Source organism: Sciurus vulgaris (assembly GCF_902686455.1).
Source record: "Sciurus vulgaris genome assembly, chromosome: 3".
NCBI classification, from domain to species: domain Eukaryota; kingdom Metazoa; phylum Chordata; class Mammalia; order Rodentia; family Sciuridae; genus Sciurus; species Sciurus vulgaris.
In genome coordinates this window covers 57,112,633-57,132,798 of record NC_136463.1, presented here as the reverse complement: position 1 = coordinate 57,132,798, position 20,166 = coordinate 57,112,633, and the positions used below count along the sequence as shown (strand labels likewise).

The 20,166-nt window shown below is 44.6% G+C and overlaps 1 protein-coding gene across 2 annotated transcripts in view; it reads left to right on the top strand.

The window, feature by feature from the left end:
- The window catches only part of PELP1 (proline, glutamate and leucine rich protein 1), a 30,301-nt gene extending 10,800 nt beyond the window's left edge, over nucleotides 1–19,501 (top strand). For both annotated transcript variants that reach the window (XM_079131190.1, XM_079131189.1), the window contains exons 4-17: nucleotides 7,987–8,136; nucleotides 8,378–8,449; nucleotides 14,107–14,166; nucleotides 14,437–14,587; nucleotides 14,810–14,939; nucleotides 15,088–15,175; nucleotides 15,628–15,716; nucleotides 15,797–15,913; nucleotides 16,019–16,166; nucleotides 16,300–16,459; nucleotides 17,132–17,187; nucleotides 17,355–17,561; nucleotides 17,677–19,197; nucleotides 19,353–19,501. In XM_079131190.1, coding sequence (XP_078987316.1) covers nucleotides 7,987–8,136; nucleotides 8,378–8,449; nucleotides 14,107–14,166; nucleotides 14,437–14,587; nucleotides 14,810–14,939; nucleotides 15,088–15,175; nucleotides 15,628–15,716; nucleotides 15,797–15,913; nucleotides 16,019–16,166; nucleotides 16,300–16,459; nucleotides 17,132–17,187; nucleotides 17,355–17,561; nucleotides 17,677–19,197; nucleotides 19,353–19,445 — 3,042 coding nt within the window. In that variant the 3' untranslated portion in view covers nucleotides 19,446–19,501. The remainder of the gene's footprint in view (nucleotides 1–7,986; nucleotides 8,137–8,377; nucleotides 8,450–14,106; nucleotides 14,167–14,436; nucleotides 14,588–14,809; nucleotides 14,940–15,087; nucleotides 15,176–15,627; nucleotides 15,717–15,796; nucleotides 15,914–16,018; nucleotides 16,167–16,299; nucleotides 16,460–17,131; nucleotides 17,188–17,354; nucleotides 17,562–17,676; nucleotides 19,198–19,352) is intronic.
- Nucleotides 19,502–20,166: the final 665 nt, after the last annotated feature.

The following is a 20,166-nucleotide window of genomic DNA, read 5'->3' as shown; positions in this document are numbered from 1 at the left end:
ATGTTCCTTTTTCTGGGTGTGTGTTTTGGTATACTCTTTTATTTTTTTGGTACTGGAGATTAAACCCAGGGGTGTTTAACCACTGAGCCACATCCCCAGCCCATTTTTAATATTTTATTTAGAGACAAGGACTTGCTGAGTTGCTTAGGGCCTCACTGAGTTGTTGAGGCTGGCTTTGAACTCATGATCCTCTTGCCTCAGCCTCCCTAGCCACTGGGATTGCAAGTGTGTGCCACTGTTCTGGCTTCCTTTGTTCCTCTTATAATGTTTTGATTTCTCCCCCCTCTTTTTCCATCCTTTGATGATGTCTGTATTTGTTATTCCACAAGCATTTTCTGAGCACATACAGCAAACTGTGTGCTAAGCTCTTGGCAGACAGTGGTAAGATGTACTTGAATCCTTCTTTCATGGTGTCTAGAGTCTAGCATAGAGGTTTGAAAGTTTTCTTTATGAAGTAAGTGTTCGCAGATAGTAAATGTTTTGGGCTTGCGAACCACATGTTTCTGTTGCATATTGTTTGTTTTCTATTACTTTAAAAAATGTGAAAACCATTTTTAGCTTGTGGGCCATGCAGAAACACACCCACAGACCCTAGTTTGCTGCTTCCATTCTAACAGAAGACACTTTAACTGAATGATGATATAAATGAATGTGAAGTGATAAATTGAGTTAGGTACTATGGAGGCAGAGACTAGTTCTCATATAACAAGGGAGTCTGACCCCAACTGTGGAGGCAGAGATTGGGGTCAGAGGTTTAGAGAGGGCTTTCCTGAACTGATCAGTAGTAGTTAATTGGGCTGAAAAATGTTCTAAGAGTACATAAACCCTGCAGAAGAGGAACTTGCCATTTGAAGAATTAAAAGCATGCTGGTGTGGCTGGAGTTGATTAGGCACAACTGGGAAGGTAGATTGTAACCAAGCCATGTATGGCCTTGGTGGCCATGTTAAGGATTTTGATTTTTATTCTGAGAACCATGGGAATTCATCCAAGATTTTAAGTAGGTATCTTAGTATACTCAATACTAACAGTCAAAATAACAAAATACTGCAGACTGAGATTTATCTAGATTACAGTTCTGGAAGTTGGAAAGTGCAAGATTGAGAGGCGGCATCTAGTGAGGGCATCATAACATGGTGGGCAGCAGCATCACATGGGAGGTTGGGGGTTAGGTGTGGAGTGGTGGGGCATGAGTGTGCATGTCCTGAACTTGCTTTTATACTAATCCTGTGGTGACAGTAACCCATTTTACCCTCACAACTTAATCACCCCTTGGATGGTAGGTTTTTAATGGCTTCTTCTATTTCATTGCTTGATATTGATCTGTTTAAATTGTGTATGTCCTCCTGGTTCAATTTGGGAGGAGCATATGTCTCTAGAAATTTGTCAGTGTCTTCCATAGTTTCTGTTTTGTTGGAATACAGATTTTCAAAGTAGCTTCTTATAATGTTATGTATCTCAGTGGTGTCTGTCATGATATTTCCTTTTTCATCACGAGTTTTAGTAATTTGATTTTTCTCTCTCCTTCTCTTTGTTAGTGTGGCTAAGGGTTTGTCTATTTTGTTTACTTTCTCAAAGAACCAACTTTTTGTTTTGTCAATTTTTTGAATAGTTTCTTTTGTTTCAATTTCATTGATTTCAGCTCTGATTTTAATTATTGCCTGTCGTCTACTACTTTTGCTATCATTCTGTTCTTCTTTTTCTAGGGCTTTGAGCTGTAATGTTAGGTCATTTAGTTGTTGACTTTTCATTCTTTTCTGGAATGTGCTCCATGCAATGAATTTTCCTCTTAGTACTGCTTTCATAGTGTCCCAGAGATTTTGATATGTTGTATCATAGTTCTCATTGACCTCTAAGAATTTATCTCCTCCCTGATGTTTTCTGTTATCCATGTTTCATTCAACAGCATAATATTTAGTCTCCAGGTGTTGGAGTAATTTGTTTTTTCTTTTGTCATTGATTTCTACTCTCAGTCCATTATGATCTGATAGAACACAAGGCAGTATCTCTGTTTTTTTGTATTTTCTAAGGGCTGCTTTGTGGTATAACATATGGTCTTTTTTTGAGAAGGTTCCATGTGCTGCTGAGAAGAAAGCGAATCTGCTGGTTGATGGGCGGAATATTCTATATATGTCTATTAAGTCTAGGTTATTGATTGTGTTATTGAGTTCTATGGTTTCTTTGGTTGGATTTTGTTTGGAAGACCTATCTAGTGGTGACAGCGGTGCGTTAAAGTTACCCAGAATTATTGTGTTGTGGTCTATGTGATTCCTGAAATAGAGAAGAATTTGTTTGATGTACAGGGATGCACCGTTGTTTGGGGCATAAATATTTACTATCGTTATGTCTTCCTGATTTATGGTTCCCTTAAGCAGTATGAAATATCCTTCTTTATCCCTTCTGACTGACTTTGGCTTGAAGTCCACTTTATCTGATATAAGGATGGAAACCCCCACTTATTTACTGAGTCCATGTATGTGGTAGGTTTTTTCCCATCCTTTCACGTTTAGTCTGTGGATGTCTTTTTCTATGAGATGAGTCTCTTGCAGGTAGCATAGTCAGTCTGTGGATGTCTTTTTCTATGAGATGAGTCTCTTGTAAGTAGCATATTGTTGGGTCTTTCTTCTTAATCCATTCTGCCAGTCTATGTCTTTTGATTGATGAGTTTAGGCCATTAACGTTCAGGGTTATTATTGAGATATGATTTGTATTCCCAGTCATTTGGGCTTATTTTTGGTTTTTAATTTGGCTTGGTTTCTTGTTTGTGTGGTTTTTCTCTAAGGTAGTTCCTCCCTTTGCTTACCTACATTGTTGTTTTTCATTTCCTCCTCATGGAATATTTTGTTGAGAACATTCTATAGCACAGGGTTTCTATTTGTAAATTCTTTTAACTTTTGTTTATCATGGAAGGATTTTATTTCATCTTCAAATCTGAAGGTTAGTTTTGCTGGGTATAGGATTCTTGGTTGGCAATCATGTTCTTTCAGAGCTTGAAATATGTTGGTCCAGGCCTTTCTAGCTTTTAGAGTCTGGGTTGAGAAGTCTGCTGCTATCTTTATTGGTTTCCCTCTATATGTAATCTGATGCTTTTCTCTCGCGGCCTTCAAAATCCTATCTTTATTTTGAATGTTAGGCATTTTCATTATAATGTGCCTTGGTGTGGATCTGTTGTGATTCTGTGCATTTGGTGTTCTGTAAGCCTCTTGTATTTGATTTTCCACTTCATTCTTCAGGTTTGGGAAATTTTCTGATATTATTTCATTGAATAGATTGTTCATTCCTTTGGTTTGTATCTCTGTGCCTTCCTCAATCCCAATAATTCTTAAATTTGGTCTTTTCATGATGTCCCATAGTTCTTGGAGATTCTGTTCATGATTTCTTACTGTCTTCTCTCTTTGGGCAACTTTGTTTTCAAGATTAAATATTTTGTCTTCATTATCTGAGTTTCTGTCTTCCAAGTGGTCCAGTCTTTTGGTGATGCTTTCCATTGAGTTTTTTATTTGGTTTATTGTTTCCTTCATTTCAAGGATTTCCGTTTGGTTTTTTTTGAGAATCTCTATCTCTTTGTTGAAATGATCTTTTGCTTCCTGCAGGTGCTCTTTCGGCTTATTGGTATTATCATTCATTGCCTGCATTTGCTCTCTTATCTCATCCTTTTTTTCGCAAATCGTCTTAATGATATATAATCTGAAGTCCTTTTCTGATATTTCTTCTAACATACTGTCATTGGATTCTATTAATATAGAATCTAGATTTGTTTGGATCATTTTCTTCCCTTGTTTTTTCTTGTTGTTTGTGTATCTTCCCCGCTATCAGTGCAGATCTGGGGTATTGCAGATTTCCCCGTATAGGCTTATAGTGGCCCTATAGGTTTCCAGACCTTTTCTTTAAGGGCAGATCAATATTAGCAGTGCCCAATTCAGACACTATGCAATCCTAGACCAAATAGTCCCTATGAGGACAATAACACTATGCAATCCTAGACCAAAAAGCCCCTATGAGGACAATAACAATATTGTCATAATAAACAGAATGAGTTCAAATATTATCTTCAGTAAAAGAAACAGATTTGCAATAAGGTCTGCAGTTTCTAATGGAGGACAAAGAGGATGCAGAGGAATGTAGAGTGTGGCTGTTAATGGGATAAGAAAAGAATATACAGAAGTTCTAGATGATAGAAAGGGTGAGAGTGTAATCAAAAGAAATCAATAAAGGGAGAAAGAGACTCTGAGGGAATAGGTAAACAGAAGGAAAAGAGAGCAAGAAAAGTAAAGAAATAAAAACTTAAAATTTTTCAATAAGGAGAAAAAAGAAAATCTACACTATAAGAGTTGTATAGTAATGAAACCTCCTGACAATGAGCTTCAAGCCTCCAGCAGGTGTCTCAGGATGGGATCTGCCCCACCTGAAGATTGGAGCTGCGGCTTCTAGGATTATCCAAGATGGCCTCTCTGGCTTTGAAATGTGTTGGAAAATGGGGCGCTTCAGCTCAGGGGTGGACATGGTCAGCTGGAGGTCCTGGAGGCAGGATGCAGTTGGTCTGGCAGGGGTCCTGGAGGTCGGGTGTGTTTGGTGTGGTTGTGGGATCCTGGAGGGCGGGTGCAATCATTTGGTCTGGGGTCCCGGTGATAGGACGCAGTCAGTTGGTCTGGGGGTCCTGGCGGCAGGGAATAGTCAGTTGATGTAAGGGCCCCAGAGGCAGGGAGTGATTGGTCAGGCTGAGGTATCCTGGAGAGGGGGCTCAGTCAGTCTGGCCAGGGGTCCATTGGGGCCTGGCTGTTGTCTCAAAATGGCGGCAGCCATGTGTAATCAAACCTGCAGGTACTGTGACAGAGAACTTCCAGGCAACAGCAGGCAGCTGGCGCTCCACTGGTGGTCAGCGATCAGTTTGCTGACTGTTGTCGGAGGATTGGGAGGTGAACCTTGTGCATTGGGTGATAGATAGGTGTAAGGCAGGCGATGGACAGGCAAGAGGCAGGAAAATGGCAGATGATAGGCTCCTGACATTGAGCAGTCTGCACTCAAAAAAGGCGTCGATGTGCTGGCAGACTGCAGATGATCACAGCAGACAAATGGGGTAAACAGCAGGGGATAGATAAGCAGCAAAAACTGCCTCATTGAGAAACAGATATCCTCTGCTTGAAACCAGAGTTACAGAGTGACAAGGAACACAGCCTCCCTCTAATCTGCCATCTTGGATCTCCCCTTAATCACCCCTGAAAGATCTTTTTTTTTCCATATTGTTTTGAGAAGTTTCCAGCACATGACTTTTGGGGAATACATTAAAATCATAACAGTGCAGGTAAGGAGATGGTAATGGTGGTGGTCACATTTTTATTTAGAAATAGCACCCTGGCTTGCTATGTCGAGAAAGGAGAAGAATGAAAATAGCAGGACCATGTGGAAGACTACTAAAGTAATCTAGAACATTTACAGTAGCTTGAATGAGGGTGGTGGCAGTAGAATTGACCAGAAGTAGATATATAGAGAGATACAGAGGCATTATGGGGAGGTCTGGTGATTGATTAGCATCAGGGAGAAGACTTGCCCAGAATGACTCATGGACTTGAGAACTTTGGAAGACAGCCAGGTTCAGAAGGGATGGGAGAAAACACCACAGATGTGGCCTTGGGTGTTATATAGAAGCCTTTTTCATAACCATCCTCATGAGTATCCTCCTGATCTGGCATGACTGGAAGTGGCTAGGTGTCTCCATGCAAACTTGAGGGTTCAGAGGGTTGGGGCTTTAGTTGGTATTCTTTTTGGGTTTTTTTTTTGGTACCAGGGATTGAACCCAGAGGCGCTTAACTGCTGAGCCACATCCCTAGCCCTTTTTTATATTTTATTTTGAGACAACAGGGTCTTGCTTAGGCCTTGCTGAGTTGCTGAGGCTGGCTTTGGACTTGCAATCCTTCTGCATCAGCTTCTTTAGCCACTGGGATTACAGGCATGCACCACCACACCAAGCTAGTTGGTATCTTTTACAAGGGAAGTAGTATTCAGCATTTAGATGGCAGTTGACACTGCGGATGAGATATTCAAGATGAGTCCTTGTGCCAACTGAGTTTTAAGGCACGCTACAAGTAATAGTCAGATAGAGGAGAATGAGCTTAACAAAGGAGACCAAGACCAAGACAGCAGCAGAAAGGAGATAACTAGGGTGGTAGGTTGGATGAAATCCAACAGAAGAGAGAGTAGCAAGCAGGATTGTGGGTTTGCTGGATTCCAAGGGAAGGACTCTTGAGGGAAGGGGCAAGAGTCATTTCTGTTAATACTCCTGTGAGGTAGAACAAGATGTGGACCTAGAATTGCTTATCATATTAGTAAATCAAAGGTTGTAAGACTATTATGAAAGTGTTTTTGGTGAAACTGTAGACACTGAAGCCAGGCTAGCTTGGAATGAAAATAAGTGGGAGAAGGGGAATGGAAGTAGGGAAAATAGGTGAGCCTTTCAAGACTTTAAGTCTAATGATAATGGAGAGAAATTGGGCAGTTAATAGAATTTGGCAAATGGAGCACTAGATGGGCTCAAGGAAAAATTGTGTGTGTGTGTGTGTGTGCGCGCGTGCACGCAGTTTTAATTTTGTACTGAGAATGGAACCCTGGGACACTCTACCACTGAGGTATATCCCCAGTCCTTTCTCCTTTCATCTTTGAGTCAGGATCTCACAGAGTTGCTGAGGGTCTTGATAAGTTGCTGAGGGCCTTTCTAAATTTCTGAAGCTAGCCTTGTGATCTGTGATCCTTCCATCTCAGCCTCCTGAGTCAGGGATTATGGGTGTGTGATACTGTACCCAGCTTGAGGAGTTTTAGAGATGGGTGACTTGAGCATGTATAAATATCAGTGGGAAGAATCCATTTGAAGGACAGAAGAGAGAACTGGTTGATATGTAAAGTTTTGAGAAGAAGGGAGGGGATAGTATTTAAAGCATGGTATGAGAGTTTGTTCTTGGATAGGAGGAGGCAGACTTGCTCTAGCAGGGGAGGAGGATGGTAAGGTTTACAGGTTTGGGAGCAGGAAGCTAAGGTGATTACCATCTTTGGGCTTTAGTTTTCTAAGATAGGCAAGACCATCTGGAGGTGGCAATGGTGGGAGAATTTGGGTTTGGAAGTTTAAGGAGAAGGTTTGAGTAGCAGAGAAAATTATCCAATGCAGTAGGATTGCTGAACAGTGTTGAGGACCTGTTTGTGGTTGGTAGGCCCACCTCATCTTGCTTTCTTAAAAAGTATTCTTATTTCTTTTGTTGTCTCATGGTTTGTTCTGGTGTAGAAGGAGATATGTGTCAAATGCTTTGTCTTTAAATAGTGTTTTCTTTCTAAACCCAAATAGTTCTGTTTTTATCAGTTCCAGGGTATACTTGAATAAGCCAAAAGCAAATTTGGAGAGATGAGGCTTATTATTTGGCTGAGACTTATTTTTCACAGTGAAAAGTACTCTTCTCCTTTCCCAGCAGAGAAATATAGTGTGGGAGATTCAAACAACTCTTTTTTTTTGGTACTGGGTACTGAACCCAGAGGGACTTTACCACTGAGCCACATCCCTAGCCTTTTTTAAATTTTGAGACAGGGTCTTGCTAAGTTGCTAAGGTTGGTCTCTAACTTGTGGTCCTCCTGCCTCAGCCCCCCAAGTTGCTGGGATTACAGGCATGCACCACCACACCTAGATCAAACAACTCGAGATCTTTGAGTGAATTACATCTTGAGGGTGTGGCTTTCTTACCTTTTCCCCTTCCCAACAGATATTCCTGGGATTCCAGATACCTTTAATATTAAAATATTAAGCACAAGTCCTTTCTGAAGACTAATGTGTTCTTTTCGGGTCCTGTATATTCTCTGTGGCCCTATTTTCCTACAGATAGTAGATTTGATATTACTATTGACACTAACTATGATGTTTCTCAAAAACCCCATATTATTAAACTTCCTACCCCTCCTCCTGTTGGTGACAGTGGAGGTGAGGTTCGCAGCATGGGTATTGTTACTCTTAGTCCCAGGACCCTCCACCCACCATGGAATTGGCTGTGGCTGTCCTGAGGGACCTGCTCCGGTATGCATCCCAACTTCCTACACTGTTCCGGGACATCTCCATCAACCACCTTCCTGGACTTTTGACTTCCCTCCTGGGCCTCAGACCAGAGGTGAGACACTTCCTCAGTCCTCCATTGCTTTACCCCAGGAGTGTTTGCCCTTATTTACACTGTTTGGATTAAAGAATGTGATTAGAAGTAATTAAGGAATAGAATTGAAGAAGTGGGATGAGGGAGGAGCAAGAAAAAAGTGAGTATATGGAGAAAGGACCTTCTGGGGTAGTAGAATGTAGTGTAAGGCCATTGGGCTTTTGACCTGTTCCTTCTTCCTGACTTTCTGTTTTTCCCACAGTGTGAGCAATCAGCATTGGAAGGAATGAAGGCTTGCATGACCTACTTCCCTCGGGCTTGTGGTTCTCTCAAAGTAAGTGTTCATGGAAACTTCTCCCCACCAACATGAACTTTAGTAACACTCTTAACCTCAGATCCCATTTCTGAGATTTCTAAGCACCTATCTCAACAACTATAATGATGTTACCTTGGAGTACTTACTTAATCTTTATAGATAAAGAAATTGGAATTAAGCAACTGGTGTAAGGTCAGCAGGGTTCAGTACCTTTATTTGTCTGATGCCAAGACCCAGGCTCTACCCCATGGACTCTTTCCTACAACAACCAACCACTCTTCCTTCCCTCCTTCTCTCTTCCCTCCCTTTCCTCCTTCTCTCCTTCCTTCCTTCCTATACTGGGGATTAAATCCAGGGTTGCTCTACCACTGAGATAATATCCCTAGCCCTTTTTATTTTGAGGCAGTATCTCCCTAAATTGCCCATGCTGGCCTTGAACATGCAATCCTCCTGCCTCAGCTCCTAAGCAGCTAGAATTAGAGACATGTATCATCGTTTCCTGTCTCATTTCTTTTTCTGCTCTGGTTTCTCTGAGTCTCTAGAATGCCTTGCCCATTTTTCTACCATTCTTGTTTCTGAAGTTCTTGTATCTTCCTTTAGGAAGCCTTCTTAACCTAACGCTTTCCTAGGGCAACTCTCCCAGTGTTTGTTTCTTTTTATATTCCTGTCATCCCACCCCACCCCAGTTGTTATGATCCATACAAAGTGACTGTACACCAGGGTCTTACAGGTCAGAAATGGGGAAAATGAGGAAAGAGTCCAGGGGAAGAATTAGTTTTATTTTAAGGAGCTGCTGTAACAAATATGAATGGTTTACAAATTCTACTAAAGCAGTGTAACTGTTAAAGGTCATTTGTAATTGGCACATCTGTTGTTTGCTGTGTAATTGGGTGTGAGCTATACCTAAAAACCAGTAGGTGTTGCCTTGTAGGTCAAATGTTTTCTCTTATTATATATATATAACTGATACAGTTAGTGGTAATTGGCCTCATGCTGGGAGCAAAACGAGCATGACTTTATCTTTCCAGTTTCACACAGAAGATTTATTCATCCTATAGATCTTAGCAACCTCAGTGTACTTTCCTTTTTCCTCTTAAGTGGAGTACTGTCACTTTTTACTTAAGGAAAAACTTTATTGCTCTCTTTGGCATGTCTGAATTGCTGGTAACACTTCTCTTGCTCTATGGGGCTATGATAAAGTAAAATAAGAGTTATTTGGACACAAGCATTGTGATGCTGAAATAGTCTGATAGCTGAGATGGCTATTAAGGAAGGTATCAAGAGCAAGAGCATATGTCAGAGTGCGCATTCTTTTTTTTTGATTTTTTTTGTTGTCAATAACTTTTATTTTATTTATTTACATGTGGTGCTGAGAATTGAACCCAGTGCCTCACATGGCAAATGCTCTGCCACTGAGCTACAACCCCAGCCCAAGAATGTGCATTCTTAGTACTTGTATTACAGTATATTGTTAAAATTCTTCCATTTTATTATTAGTTGTTATTCTGTTACTGTGTCCACTTCACACTTTGCAATAGGTTTGTATATGTAGGAAAAAGCATAGTATGTAGGGTTTCAACTATCTGTGGTTTCAGGCATTTGTTGGGGTTCTTGAAATGTGTTCTCCCTGGCTAACTGGGGAGAGCTCTGTAACTGGTTACTTGCAGTATCTGAAAAGTCCTGAAGCAGATGCTGTTTCTCAGTGAGCATAGGGTCATATCCTTAATGATTCTTTGTTTTTTATGAATGCTCTTAATAGAAACTTTGGGTGGGCAGGACAGGATTTTGGTAAAGAAACAAAGTATTTGGAGTAACTCATGGATTTTACCAACAGCTACTAAAGAATTATTTACTACCATTTTACTAACTTTCTGTCTTGCAAAATGTTCTGTAAGTTCTCAAATTGCACAGGTTAGCATTTTGTCCCTGACTTAGAGTTTGTGAGATTGTACTACAAATGTCTGTTTTGATTCAGTTTTCTTTGGTATTTACATTTACTTGCATCCCCATGTGAAAGCAGAATGGGAATTGAGTGTTACCTGCTGAGTGGAAATTTGAATAGTCATAGAGATTAGATTGTTAAGTGGTTCCTCTGTGCTTGCCCCTTAAGTTTTCAATATGAGTAGTTGGGAGAAGTCACCTGTAATTCATAGCCTTTTTTAGACAGTGTAGTTTTTAGAGTTATGGCCTGTGTTTTGTATATTCTTTCCAAACCAAACAACAAAGTGTTCATATATGGTTGCAGGATATGTCTGCCTTTATTTCTCTAAGAATAGCGTCATCTGGAAAACATCCCTCTGTTGAGAATTTTGACTTTGTTGCCAACATCTCGAATAAGAATCTGTTTGTGCAAAGGCATTAGGGGCAGTCTGTACTTGTGAAATCTTGCACACCAGTACTTAGGAAACTGGTAGTTGCTATTTTGAAATATTTTATCTACTTTTTTGTCTTGTCCCCGAGCTGCTCTCAGGGCAGTCGCAATCTCCCATCTCAGGGTTATTCCTCCCAAATGAAGTATCTGAAACATTCTGAGTTCCTGAAGTCAGTGTCCACTTAGGCTTTACCTCACTCCCTCCTCCTTGCCACGTTGATTAATAGTTACTGGAATGAGAGGGGAGACAAACCCCCTAGCCTTGTGAGATACCCAGGACCCTGTGTGTGTTATATGCAAGTGAAAGTTTCAAGTGAGCTTGAAACAACTTTGACTTGCTTTATGGGTCAACCAGGGCAGACCCTTGTGGTTGGAGCCATGTCACTATATTGTCCTCTGCTTTGTTGCAGACACACAAGCAGAATTCTGTTGGCCTCAGTTCAACTTTTTGAACCAGTCTCAGAAAAAGCATGAGCAGAGGTTGGCCAAAAAGACCAAGTGCCATTATGAGTTGAGGCTTTGGTATTTCTTGATTTCTTGAAGACCTATTCTCCGTGGAGAAGCTACTGAATCAGAAGAAGACCTTGGGTACCATTTAAGACATACAAGTGCTCTCCAAATCCTAAGGGAAATGGTCCTGGATCCTCCCCTACCTGGGATTAGCTGTAACAGTCGCATGTTTAGTGAGAATCTTGACGTGTAATGTTGGAAACTAAATGTGGCTCCTGCCATAGGTAGATAGGTAGATAGGTAGATAGGGAGTCCTTGGGTACTTGGTTTCTGAACCACACACTGGCAGAGGCTTCTCTTCTTAGTGTCCTCCCTAGTGCTGGACCTTGTGCCTGGCTGATTCGTCTTCTGGAAGTTCACCTTTGTGCATAGGGTGCCAGGATAAAGTTAGTACTTCCTAAAACAGAATTTAAGACCTCAGTCTGCTTCTGTCTTGGCATCTTGTGATTCTGTAGCTTTCCTTAGCATTTTTCCCTCTCTGGTCTCATGATCTGGATTGTGGCCTTTTCCCTAAGCCTTACTTAGTTCTACTTCTAGCCTCAGCATCATTCCTTCTTGATCCTCTTTCGGTCTAGCATTGGCTGAAGGTTATTGTTTCTCATATACTTGTCTCGCTGAATAACTCTTACGTCTCTCTGAAAGTAGAAATGTCATCTCCTTCCTTTTTTGTATTTCAGTTGTTGTATTCTTTTTTTTTTTCTTCATTGATTGCAGGTGGCAGTTTATTTTCCACAACTGAGATTGAGAAACACAGGGCAGGAAATTTGGAGGTGGAGAGAGGAGGGACAGGGAAGGCTTAATGGAAGACGCCCTGAACTGGAGGCGAGGCAAGGTCCAGGAAGAGAGGGATGAGGAAAGTGGAGGCCAAGCTCAAAGGCACAGCAGCACACAGCACCTTGGAGGTGTGGGAAGCAGCCCTGTTGAGCCCCAGGGCAGCTCTGTATGCAGTCGAAACTTGCCAGCCAAGGGTTCAGGTGCTGCCTGTGGTGGAGTGGAATAGTCACAGCAGCTGTGAGCCCACAAGGCTGCTTATCTGACCCTTCACAGTGAATGTGCCAGCTCCTGAGCTAGGTTGTTTTATTCTTATCTTTTTTTTTTTTTTTGCCATGAACACTTTCTGAGAGTAATGTTTATTTGTTTGTTTGGTACTTGGGATTGAAACCAGGAGCACTTTTATCACTGAGCTACATCCTCAACTCTTTATTTTTTTATTTTGAAATTGGGCCTTAGTTACCGCAAACCTACCAGTCCTACTGCTTCAACCTCTGAGGTCTCTGGGATTATTGGCATGTGCCACTGCACCTGACAATGTAGTGTTTTTACTAGAGTAACATTTTAAAATTCATTACACAAAATGCATTGAATTGTAAGGAAAGCCAGTCTCTTAAAATGTAGTTATCAATATAGTTTTTAAAATTGTGATACCCCAGAGTAGTATGTGCTAATTTATTAATATGTTAAATAGTAAGATCTTGTTTTAAGTAAGTTCTTTAAGATGAGAGTTTTCCTTTAGTGATTAGGGGAGACCTAGAGGGAATGAAGATTTTATTACTTACAGGTTCTGCTACATACACAAGACGTTAGGGAACATGACACAGATCAAAACACATACACATACACATCACCCACCCATGAGCCAACACTTATATTTTGATTCCAGGGCGTTAGCCAAACAGGTTTCCCTTGGGAGTTCTAATTGATGGGTTTAAAGCAATCAAGCATGAGTTCTGGGAAGTAACAGTGAAGTAGTCACTGTGGCATATCTGCCCAGCCCATGCATGATGTGAGGGTCAGCAGGGCCTTGATTCCCGTAGGCTGCAACTGGGGGACTGGCTACCAGGAGAACAAGACACATACCTGGATCACTCACATTGAGCAACTGGGAGAAGGTGAAGAACTGGACACTGTTGGGATGACTGAGCCCTGCATCTAGTGTAAGAAAGTCCAGTTTATATTCACAAAGGATGCTAAGGCAATATAAAATTATAAGAATTCCTTACAGATCTAGAAGCAGGTCTTCTAGCTACTGTAATTTCAAATTTGTGATGCATGTGAATGATAGTTGAAGATACGTTACCATTATAATATGAAATGAAACTAAATAGGTTCTGTTGGTGACAGTCATAGGTACTACTGACACTGCTATTTGCCTGCAATCCCAATTGATGGAAACACTATATTTCACTTATAGTTAGTGAAGATAATGATGTAATTTTTTCACCTTCCATGTTCAAATCCTCTTTGATGCTACTTCCAAATAAATTTGGGCCCTCAGATTAAATACTCCTGCGCCAGACTCTTCTCATAGCAAGCAGAGATGATGTTTGCTGATGATAGGTTGCTGCTCAGATTTGCTGCCTTCTTTCTGCTCCACTGGCCTGTTCTTGCCCTCATAACTTCTGGATAGTACCTCGATTCCCAGCTTGGGCTCTTGCTTCTATGTCTGAGTTGGTAGAGTTGAATGTAGAGATTGTTTCTCCGAGCTCTTTTTGTCTTGGGGCAGATGATTGTAATTTTGTGAAAACTGGCTGAAGGAAGTCCAGTAGTGTGTGGGGCAGGGCCCAGGTTCTTTTCCCCTCAGACAGGAGGCTAAGGGGCAGATCTGACATTGCAGGGTGTCTTTCTACCTGAAAGCATGTATGGTACCAGGTGTGGCTGCCCTGTGAAGGCGATGTGCTTCCTGTGTCTGCGGAAAAGAAAGACTGGGTAGAGAGTCTGCCCCTTGAAATGGGTGGGTGTGTGTTTCTGACTCTTGGACCTACCTCGAAGCCTCTTCCCTTCTTTTCCCTTCCAGGGCAAGTTGGCCTCGTTTTTCCTATCTCGAGTGGATGCCTTGAGCCCTCAGCTCCAGCAGGTAAAGGGCGGGAAGACAGGTGCAGAGCCCAGGGATCTGAGCCTCTTATGGTTCATTGTTAGCTTTTCTCTTACAGCTTTTGGAATGTTTCCGCTTCCCCATGGTTAACAACACTAGTCTTGACTTCGGTTCTCCTCTGTCCAACTGGGCCCAAAAACCTGACTGTCCCTTGAGCTTCCTTTGATTTCCAGCTCTTGGGTTTTAGAGGGCTGGAGGTGCCACAGCTGAGCTAGTTTCCATCTGACCAACTTTCTGCCCTTCCTCTTGCAGCTGGCCTGTGAGTGTTACTCCAGGTTGCCTTCTTTAGGGGCTGGCTTTTCCCAGGGCCTGAAGCACACTGAGAGCTGGGAGCAGGAGTTGCACAGCCTGCTGGCCTCACTGCACAGCCTGTTGGGGGCCCTATATGAAGGCGCAGAAACGGGTAGGGACCAGGGCTGATTTTCAACAGGGACTGGGGAGCCCTGTTGTAGGGACATCTGGAGGGAACAGGAGGGAGGTCCAGAGAGGTGGGGCAGTTGGTTACTAGGCAAAATGGATGAACATAGGTAGTCATGTGCCACCGGGGGGGGGGGGGGGGGGTAAAAAAAAAGGAAGAAATGGAAAGGAGATAGTATATAAATAGGATGGTTGTTTTGCTGTTCAGCTCCTGTCCAGAATGAAGGCCCTGGAGTGGAGACACTGCTTTCCCACTCAGAAGATGGTGATGCCCATGTCCTCCTGCGCCTTCGGCAGAGGTTTTCGGGACTGGCCCGCTGTCTGGGGCTTATGCTCAGGTGTGTTGGTGTTGGAGGGAGCAGGATCCTGGAGCAGGAGGAGTTGAGGTGGGGAATGTTAACTTCAGCATGGAGAAAGAGATTGAGGTGGGTGTGGAGCCATCCTGGAGAGCCTCTCTGAGAGTCTCCCTGCTCTTATTCTCTTTAGCTCTGAATTTGGAGCTCCTGTATCTGTACCTGTGCAGGAAGTCCTGGATCTCATCTGCCGAACCCTCAGTGTCAGTGGCAAGAATATTGTGAGTGGACTTTGTTCTTTATACACTGCCCTTGTTCAGGACCTTGGGAAAGCACTATGACCTGAAGCTCCCCAAACAGAATCATCCCTGAAGTTGTCCCAGATGGCTCCTACTTCTATCCAAATACCATAACTCACTGTGCTTCCTTGACACAAGTGCCAATGTCAGAGTGGATTTTCTCATATAGCCGGTGCCCCCTTATGGGAGAGTGACTTTGGGGATCAACTGCATCATTGCTGAGAAGTTCAGCCATCCTCCCATTACACCCCATTCCAGGATCTGTTTAGAGGATGGGAGTTTGGTTTTGGGTGAGCTGCGGCCAAGGAGTAGATTCCTTGTTATTTGTACATATGTATAAAGTCACACTCTTCTGCTCTGTCTCTGTTTCTGTCTTTTCTGTGACTCTCACGTTCTTTTCCTACTCCTTATGTTTGCTGTTTTTTTTTCTTCAGAGCTTGCTTGGAGATGGTCCCCTGAGATTGCTGCTACTGCCCTCTATCCACCTTGAAGCCTTGGACTTGCTCTCTGCGCTAATCCTTGCGTGAGTGGGATTTAGCTGGGTGTGGAGAAGGGTCTAGGGTGTGCTGAAAATGAGGGTCACCATTTAATCTCTGCTCTTAGGTGTGGAGGCCGGCTTTTGCGCTTTGGGGCCTTGGTCAGTCGCCTGCTCCCTCAGGTCCTCAATGCCTGGAGCATTGGTAGGGATACCCTCTCTCCAGGCCAGGAGAGGCCTTACAGGTGACCATCCAGGAGGGGATAAAGGGAAGAGGGTATGCAGGTAGACCTGGGCCTCTGGCACATCCAGTTTCCATTTATAACCTGCCCTCTTCGCTCATACTATAGCACTATTCGGACCAAAGTATATGCTGTCTTAGAGCTGTGGGTCCAGGTTTGTGGGGCCTCAGCAGGGATGCTTCAGGGAGGAGCCTCTGGAGAGGCCCTGCTCACTCATCTACTCAGTGACATCTCCCCACCAGCTGATGCCCTTAAGGTAAGTGAGAATGAAGCTCCTGTCCCTCAGTTCCTGTGCCCTTTGTCCAAATGTGCCTCTTCACTGTCTCCTGATTCTGTCCTGCCTTTCTGTTTGCCTCTACATGACCATTGGTGTTTTCCTCTACCATCAGCTGCGCAGCCCCCGGGGGAGCCCTGATGGGGGTTTGCAAACCGGGAAGCCTAGTGCCCCCAAGAAGATAAAGCTGGATGTGGGGGAGGCTATGGCCCCACCCAGCCACCGGAAAGGAGAGAACAATGCCAACAGCGATGTCTGTGCAGCTGCACTGAGAGGTTGGTGAGGCCCTGGACCTGTGTGGCTCTGGGATGGCTTGGAGCCATAGCCGGGAGAAGGAGCAGAAGCAGCCATAGCTATGAGGACTGCAGGTGACATCTTGGGTCCTGCTGTTAGACTGGGGTTCTGATAGTTCACCTTGCTCTTCCAGGATCTCAGTTCTCTCCTTTCATTTACTTAAATACTTGGTGTCTGTACCCCATATACTAGGTACAATTCTTGCACTTAGGGGAAATCCCTGCCTTTGGAGCTCACATTCCCCTACAGGGCAGGATGCCTGTAGAGCTTCCCTGCTTCCAATGCAATCATTGATCTATCAGTAGAAGTTAGTAGTTGGGTGCTATGCAGTTAATGGATGATTTTCCTTTGGGTTCTGTGTATTTCACTGTCTCCCACCCCATGTGAAGCAAGAGCCAACTGTCCAAGTACCTAAATGCACATTCATAATGGTGTACCTACATTATCTCATTTCTGTATTGTCAACAACCTTATGTCCTAGAGGGGCTTTTATGGTCCCCATTTTATACATGAGAAAGCAGACTGAGGGAAGGGAAATATCTTGCCCAGGGTGGACAGTAGCAGCTGGATGCTACTATTGGACTTTGTGCTCAGAAGCCTTCAGTCTTGATCTTGTGAGTTGCCTGCCTCTCACATACCATTCTCTTTGCCAGGCCTCAGCCGGACCATCCTCATGTGTGGACCTCTTATCAAGGAGGAAACTCACAGGGTTAGTGGAGCCTGGTCTTCATGGAGTCTGGGGGTGGGAGCTGTTGCTCTTTGCATGTGTGTGTGGGGGTGCCCCCAAGGTGGGTCCGTTGGAACCTGGGAGGAGGCCCTGAAGAAGGTTTGGGCAGTCTTGGCCAAGTTTCTAGTTGTGCTCTGTGTCTTTTTCAGAGACTGCATGATCTGGTCCTGCCCCTTGTCATGGGTGTACAGCAGGGTGAGGTCCTGGGCAGCTCCCCATATACTAGCTCCTGTTGCCGCCGTGAGCTCTACCGCCTGCTGCTGGCGCTACTTCTGGCTCCTTCTCCTCGCTGCCCTCCTCCTCTTGCCTGTGCCCTGCAAGCTTTCTCCCTTGGTCAGCGAGAAGACAGTCTTGAGGTAACTGCTGGTTGGGCCTGAGTCCCTCTTTGATTCCTGGATTCTCTTGTTTTAGGGCTGGCCCATGGGACCCTGTATTCCTGAGGGTCACACTGTCCTTTTCTTCTTTCCTTAGGTCTCCTCTTTCTGCTCCGAAGCACTGGTGACCTGTGCTGCTCTGACTCACCCCCGAGTTCCTCCCCTACAGGCCATGGGCCCCACCTGCCCCACACCTGCCCCTGTTCCCCCCCCTGAGGCCCCATCTCCATTCAGGGCCCCGCCCTTCCATCCCCCAGGCCCTATGCCCTCTGTAGGTCCCATGCCCTCTGTAGGTCCATTGCCCTCAGCAGGTCCATTGCCTTCTTCAGGCTCCATGCCCTCAGTAGGCCCAATGCCATCTACAGGCCCCATGCCCTCAGCAGGCCCCATACCCTCTGCAGGCCCTGTGCCCTCAGCACGCCCTGGACCTCCAGCCACAGCCAACCACTTAGGCCTCTCTGTCCCAGGCCTGGTATCTGTACCCCCTCGGCTCCTTCCTGGCCCTGAGAACCATCGTGCAGGCTCCAATGAGGACCCTGTCCTTGCTCCTAGTGGGACTCCTCCACCCACCATCCCCCCAGATGAAACTTTTGGGGGAAGAGTGCCCAGACCAGCCTTTGTCCACTATGATAAGGAGGAGGCGTCTGATGTGGAGATCTCCTTGGAAAGCGACTCTGATGATAGCGTGGTGATTGTGCCTGAGGGGCTTCCGCCTCTGCCACCCCCACCACCGTCAGGCACCACTCCTCCCCCTGTGGCCCCCACTGGACCCCCAATAGCCTCCCCTCCTGTGCCAGCCAAGGAGGAGCCCGAAGAGCTTCCTGCGGCCCCAGGGCCTCTTCCTCCACCCCCACCCCCACCTGTTCCTGGTCCTGTGACACTCCCACCACCCCAGCTGGTCCCTGAGGGGACTCCTGGAGGGGGAGGACCCCCAGCCCTGGAAGAAGATTTGACAGTTATTAATATCAATAGCAGTGATGAAGAGGAGGAGGAAGAGGAAGAGGAGGAGGAGGAGGAAGAGGAAGAGGAGGAGGAGGAGGAAGACTTTGAGGAAGAAGAAGAAGATGAAGAAGAGTATTTTGAAGAAGAAGAAGAGGAGGAAGAAGAATTCGAAGAAGAATTTGAGGAGGAAGAAGGTGAATTAGAGGAAGAAGAGGAGGAAGAGGAGGAGGAGGAGGAGGAGGAAGAGTTGGAAGAGGTTGAAGACTTGGAGTTTGGCTCAGCAGGAGGGGAGGTAGAAGAAGGTGGACCTCCACCCCCAACCTTGCCTCCAGCTCTGCCTCCTCCAGAGTCCCCCAAAGAGCAGCCTGAGCCAGAACCAGAACCTGGGCTGCTGCTGGAAGTGGAGGAACCAGGAGCAGAGGAACAGCATGGGGCTGAGACAGCCCCCACCCTTGCCCCCGAGGGGCTCCCGTCCCAGGGTGAGGAGGAGAGGGAAGGGGGAAGCCCAGATGCAGGGCCACCTCCTCAGGAGCTTGTTGAAGAAGAGCCTTCGGCTCCCCCGACTCTGCTGGAAGAGGGGACTGAGGGTGGGGATGACAGAGTGCCACCTCCACCAGAGACATCTGTAGAAGAAGAGATGGAGACAGAGGCAGAGGCAGCAGTTCTCCAGGAAAAGGTGAGGGAGAGCCAGGTGGAGAAGCACCTCTGGGTAGGCAGGTGGGACTGGTGGGAAAGGGGGTGCAGCTGCTTGTGTTGGGGAAGAGGTTTACTACTTTTCTGTGTATATATGTGAGTCTGTTATAAATCATATTATGTCTTTGTCCCTAAAAGGAGCAGGATGACACAGCTGCCATGCTGGCTGACTTCATCGATTGCCCCCCTGATGATGAGAAGCCACCGCCTACCACGGAACCTGACTCCTAGCTCTCTTCCACACACCAACATTTTGTTTCTAATAAAGTAATGTCCTTAGATATTGATGCTGCTTCTGGCTCTTGCCACAATATATTCCTGACCAGGAGCCCAGAGTTCTCAAAGTATCCATAGTCTCCAAATGTCCCTGCAGCTATCTTATTGTCTTTATTGTATAGAGGAAGAAACACTGACTTAAAGGAGAAATGAACATCTTGTCACTCAGCAAATTAAGAGTGAGAATTTTAGAATTCTTGCTCTCAGCTCTTGTATATTACTAAGTATATGCAGGGTTGCCTGTGTGACTAAGACTGCAAGTAATTAGAAGATGCAGCCCTACTTTTGAGTTTGTAATCCAGGGGTGGGAAATGTGTAAGAATTTAAGGGATTAAGCAGCCTGGTGAGTGAACCCATGCTTATGGCCTATGCACATGCAGTCTTTTGGTCTGAATGTAGACTGATTCTTGGGAGAATAATGGGAGTGGGTACAATGGGAATTGAACCTTGGGTTGCTTAACCACTGAGCTACATCCCCAGCCTTTTTAAAATTTTTATTATTTTTACTTTGAGATAGAGTTTTGCTAAGTTACTTAGGGCTTCCTGCCTCAGCCTCCTGAGTTGCTGGGATTACAGGTGTGCTACTGCTCCTGTCTCAGATTGAATTTAATGAAAATTTTGTCATTAAATTTTATGCATTGTGAACTTTGGGTACCCCATATTAAAGGACATTGAC